The sequence below is a fragment of the Triticum urartu genome, chromosome 1A (assembly GCF_056163025.1).
Source record: "Triticum urartu cultivar PI428250 chromosome 1A, HENAU_Tu73, whole genome shotgun sequence".
Taxonomy (NCBI): Eukaryota; Viridiplantae; Streptophyta; class Magnoliopsida; order Poales; family Poaceae; genus Triticum; species Triticum urartu.
The window spans coordinates 536,341,701-536,347,003 of NC_141873.1; the positions used below are offsets into that span (position 1 = coordinate 536,341,701).

The 5,303-nt window shown below is 46.8% G+C and overlaps 1 protein-coding gene across 1 annotated transcript; it reads left to right on the top strand.

Annotated features, from left to right (window-relative positions):
* Nucleotides 1-4,305: 4,305 nt before the first annotated feature.
* LOC147992356 (uncharacterized) lies at nt 4,306-4,993 on the top strand. Its single transcript, XM_087540246.1, has 2 exons — nt 4,306-4,444; nt 4,524-4,993. The coding sequence occupies exons 1-2, from the start codon at nt 4,375-4,377 to the stop codon at nt 4,775-4,777; spliced, it is 324 nt and encodes a 107-aa protein (XP_087396372.1). The 5' UTR covers nt 4,306-4,374; the 3' UTR covers nt 4,778-4,993.
* The last annotated feature ends 310 nt before the right edge of the window (nt 4,994-5,303 follow it).

A 5,303-nucleotide genomic window follows, 5' to 3' on the forward strand; every position in this document is an offset into this window, starting at 1 on the left:
TGTATAATAGCAGGCACACCAGTGCGTGCACGGACGCCTGCGCGCACACTGCCAGAGACTGATGTGAATGACATGGGCTTTGACTTCGCAAACATGTGCCATGGCAGAGAGACGTTTTGAGTTGATAGTTGGGCATCTAGCCATTGCCGTCGTCTCACCAGAAGAGTCATTGGAGTCGATATATAGTTGGTCACCCAGCCGTTGTCGTCGTCTCACTGGCTATCTACAGGAGAGCTCGTTTTTCATCCCAGCCACACCCAACTCAAACAGACTCGCCATGGCTTCTTCTTTTTCCTCAGTTTGATCCAGGGCCAGGGGACAATACCTGCCGCTCATCATGTGCTCATCTCCATAGCACGAGCCTGGTCTGAAAAACAAACAATTTTTTGATCAATGCACTTCATGTAATAAAACAATCACGAAAAGGATGCAATAAAAGGTATTCACAAATAGATGTCAGCGGTCCCTTTTACCTTGTAAGGATTGTCTGCGGCTGAGGAGCTCCTATCATCTGGAAAAACTCGGTAAATATCCACTTGAAAGTGTCAATTTTCGCATCACTCATCAGCAACCCCTCAAAAATAATGCTTTGGAAGTGATTGTTGACACCAACAAAAAGGCCAAACGGCATATCATACAAATTAGTTTTGTACATGGTATCAAATGTGACATCATCACCAAAGCACATAAACTGCTCAATGCTTCACCCTGTTGTCCATATCAGAGTTTTTACTCGGCCATCGTCATCAACCTATACACTAATTTGAACTCAGGATCTTCAGCCCGCGTTGCGTTGAATACCTCTATGGTTTTTGTGGCATCATTTTCCGACTGTTCTCTATTAAGTTTTTTCACAAAGATTTTTCAAAGATCTTTTCGTGAATGGTACCTCCTTCACAGATCCAAAAAAATTTCCAACAACATTGTAAACCTTGCTTAGGCTTATGTTGTTTTCTCTCAGCTGCTTCACCAAGACCCTCATGTATCTATCGATGTGCCGGTGCAACTTCCAATGCAATTTTTCCATACAATTAACTGAAAGCTCATGGTTGTGCTTTGATTTGTGTCCGCATATGTACCATCCTTTGTCATCAGACCTAAAAATCCGCATCAATGTAGTGCAGCCACACCTCGTTGAATGACTGTTGGATTTCAATGGATTCCCCTGTAAATTTTTCACCGAAAGAAAGCATGAAATAATAATCTGGCATATTTGTCACAAATTAACTGGAAAGAAACAATACTAGATTATCGGATCATACTCACCGCACAAGCACACACAAATTCCTGCATACACTTTATCGGTGAACGTTGAGGCGGCTTTTGGCATACCTGACGCCAAAGCCATTAGTTCTCCCACGAGTGTAGATTGCAAAACTCGTATGCTTTTTCGACTGAATCAAAACTGGCCCCGATTGCTGGATTAACAACAATACCAGCCTTCTTGCCTGCATAAGCCCGCATCGAAGCCTCAAGCGCATGCATTCTGCATGGGTCGGCATCCCTCTCCTCTGACGATTTGCCAACCCTAATACTGAAGTGTGAAAAAACAACAGATCACTGCACAGCCCCCTATACGGCACAGATTAAACATTAGCTTGACAATCCCAAAAATATAATGCAATCTTCAAGGCTAGTGCACCAAGACAGAAAAACTATAGAATCAGTCGTATTGGGAAAAAACTCATCTGGCACAGTGCCACTGTCAAATACTGCAATTTAACATTAACTTAACAATCCCAAAAATATAATGCAATCTTCAAGGCTAGTGCAGCAAGACTGAAAACTATAGAATCAATGGTATTGGAAAAAACTCATCTGGCACACTGCCGATATCAAATACTGTAATTTTTTCCAAAAAATGTGCAAGATGTATTGTATACTGGTGCAGACATATACGGACAGATCAAACTCTTAAAACTCATCTGAATCATTCTCAGTACTAAAAGTGCAACCTAGCAGGGGGCATCCACTAACTGAACATTGGTCTCAGTACTAAAAGTGCGACCTAGCAGGGGGCATCCACTAGCTGAACATTATAGACTAATAGAATCAATGGCAAGACAAGAATAATAATTTTTTTGCATGATTGTTTGATTGTTACCGCCGAGTCCAGCAGGAGCCCTTGGAGTTGTTGACGACGACACCCTCCGCATCTCCATCCTCTTTCATCGTTGCATTGGTCATATTCTCAGGAGCCATGTCGTTTGAGTCGCCGACGACCTCGCTAGTACCATTGTACAAATCGACATTCTTGTCCTCCTCTAGGTCCTGAGTTCACCGCCACTGCCGGCTATGGGATCCGCTGAGCGCGCGCGAGCTTCATGGATGGAAGCAACAACGGACTCGACAATATAGCCGCTTCGCCGCCCAAAATATCCCGTACATCCACCCTAGGGACCCAATCTGCAAGTCAACAACGACAACTATCGGATCCACCAAGAAACGGATTCCAGCAAAATCCCAGGCCATGCAAAGTTCTGGATGCAAAAGAGCAAGAGCAAGAGAAACAAATTGGCACAATCGCTAGTTTTATACCCCGATTCGGCTTCCTCGAAGAAGAACCAGAACTCGAGCCCATCCATGGCGATTCGCTGCTCGCCCAACCACCACGAGAAGGGGATGAATGGCTCTATGTGACAGAGAAAACTGACCACCGCTACCGGCAACGCAAATGGGCACATCGATCCAGATAATTAATGTCGCACCAACCAACCCAACCCAACCCGTCGAAGGGCGATTTTTTCAAACCTGCACAGAGAGGCCCCAGCCCAGGTACAACGGTAGCACCCCAGCCCATCTCGCCATCGTATTTGTTATTAAGAGCTGGCGTATATACGCGATAAAAGAGGTAAGCACACATCGCGGCGCTATGTTCTACGTCTCCAGATACCGGCCTGCAGGGTGCTCGGCCACCAAAACGCCTCTCGTCAATCATGATGGATAGCTATTTGTATTAAAACTTACACTAAAGTACGACATGATGGTTTGAGTTGCTAGATATTGTAGGTCATCTGGTTAAATTCAGGTCTGACTTCCTGAATAGAAATAGACATGAGAGGAGCACTTTCACTTGGATCAATTCCATGCACGAGTCAGCAGTAATGTGAGGCAGCGGCTGCAACACAACGGCCGCATGAGGCAACAGCATCCTGTCCACATCTGCAAGAAGCCCCTGTAGAAAGAACAAAATTACATATTCTACTGAACCCAAACTTATTAGCAACAAGCAAGCCAGGCACCAATGTCTGAGACTCGAGTTCACCTACATCTACATGTTCCTCTGCGGCAGACTTGAACTCATCGACCAAGTGAACACACGACGATAGAGCCATTGAGGGAACGAAGATGGCGACCGGGGCCTTGGGCGCGGCCATCACGGCCACGGTGGCGACGGGTCCGCGGCGGTGGCCTCAAGGGCAAGGTACCATCGTCACGGGTCGGCACCACCGCAGGCCCGCAGTTGGCCACGTACAAGACGCGCTAAGAGCGGGGGGCGCGGCGTTGTCCTCTGTGATGGGCGGCCGGTGCGTGTGCCCAGACTGGCCTCGACACTATGGTTTTCATTTTCAGCGAGACTACGGTGAAATTCACTGAATTTCAGTAATTTCAGTAGATACTGAAATATTACATTTCAGCCAAAATATTTCAGCAGTTTCAGTACAACACAGGAATTCAAATATTTTTCAAAATATTTTTTCAAATTTTCAATTGAATTTGAGTGAATATTTCAGTCATTTGGCTGAAATGGAAACTGAAATTCACTTAATTTGGGTGATTTCGGTTGGTGCTGAAATTTTTCTGAAACTGAAATTGAAACAGCCGGAGATCGAAATGGAGGTGGCTGTGGACGGAGGAGAACCAGCACGCAAGCGGCAGTGCATCGGCATGTCCATTTCCCACGTGATGGTCCAGAGGCCACCGCGCTCCCCTCTCTCTTCCATGGCTGATGGCTTGCACAACGGACGGGATGGGTTGGAAGCGAGGCAATCCCTTGTCAAGATTCAGATCGAGTGAGGATCAGGTTTGCGAAGAATGGAATGAAAAATCAGAATCGGTGAGGATTTGATTTTCGGTGGGGGGTCGGGAAGGAGATCGGCCTGGAATGGAGCGGATTACTGGCAGTCTAGCAGATGTATGTAAAATCTCGCGGATTAATCGCCCGCGCCTAAAAGAAATTAATGGTAAATCATATCTCACCGAACGCATACTGATTTAGTGCTAAATAACTACGCGATCATCTCTCGCTCTCCCTATATATATCGAGGAGCCGGGGCAGCCATCGCCGGCCTCACCTAGCTACGACCTAGCAATCTAACTCGCTCATCATATCACACATTTTTCCCATCTAGAGTAGACTAGACTGCAAGAAACATGAGGGCGTACGTGAATGTGACGATGACCGTCGTCTTGCTCGTCGTGTGCCTGGCGGCGATCGGCCAGTGTAAGCAAGCAGCGACGCCTTGCTCCTCCAATGATCATTGTTTTTCCGGTCGCGGTCTAACTTGTGGTGTTGCATGCAGTGGGTCGCGTGGAGGCCGGGAGAAGCTACAGAGAAGGGCAGCAAGCCGACGGCGAGGCGAGCAAGCTTGCGCTGAAGATCTGCGTCCGTCGGGACTGCGAGACCAAGGCTGAACCCCTCTACACCTCCTGTTTCTGCTGCATGAGCTTGCCGAAGATACCGTGCTATTTCACGCGGGATGAGTGCAAGGCGGAGTGCCCCTACACGGGGCGGCCCGCACTGCCCGCCTCCGCCGTCGGCAACGGGACTGCCTAGTGCCTACGCGCATGAGCAGATGGATGGCAACTGATGCGGTGAGGTGTAGTACGCAGGAGCTGCGTGATCGTAAAGGTGATCGTGGTGGACAAGTTGGCCCGTCTCTTGTCTTAGGAGACTAATTTGTGCTAATTCTGCCCGCCTGGGGGTATGGAATAAACTTACACTTGTATTACTTGTATTGCTTTTGCGCCGGATAGTTGAATGCCCGTGTGTTGCCACGGAATAACTAAAAAAATGATCAAATACTTTTTATAATTTAGAAATATGTGCTGAATATGATGATGATATGTGGTTTTGTGTAGCGACAAATACCGATTCTCTTCCCTACTTGTTTTCTTCTCAGAATCCCTGTGTCCTGTTAACCGTAGTCTCCTTGCAAAAAGATGTTGCAAAAAGACAACATCTTTCTCCTAGTCAACCGCAGAGTTTACAAGCACATAAGGGCATCCATAATGTGTAGCCAAATGCTAGTGCCAAATAATAATGTAGTTTTTGGCATCGATGAAAATCATTATGGAATGTG

Excerpts from the sequence above, each read along its gene's own strand:
- LOC147992356 (XM_087540246.1), top strand. The coding sequence starts at position 4,375 with ATGAGGGCGTACGTGAATGTGACGATGACCGTCGTCTTGCTCGTCGTG. Across the intron at positions 4,445-4,523 it reads CCTGGCGGCGATCGGCCAGT|TGGGTCGCGTGGAGGCCGGG; the intron begins GTAAGCAAGCAG and ends TGTTGCATGCAG.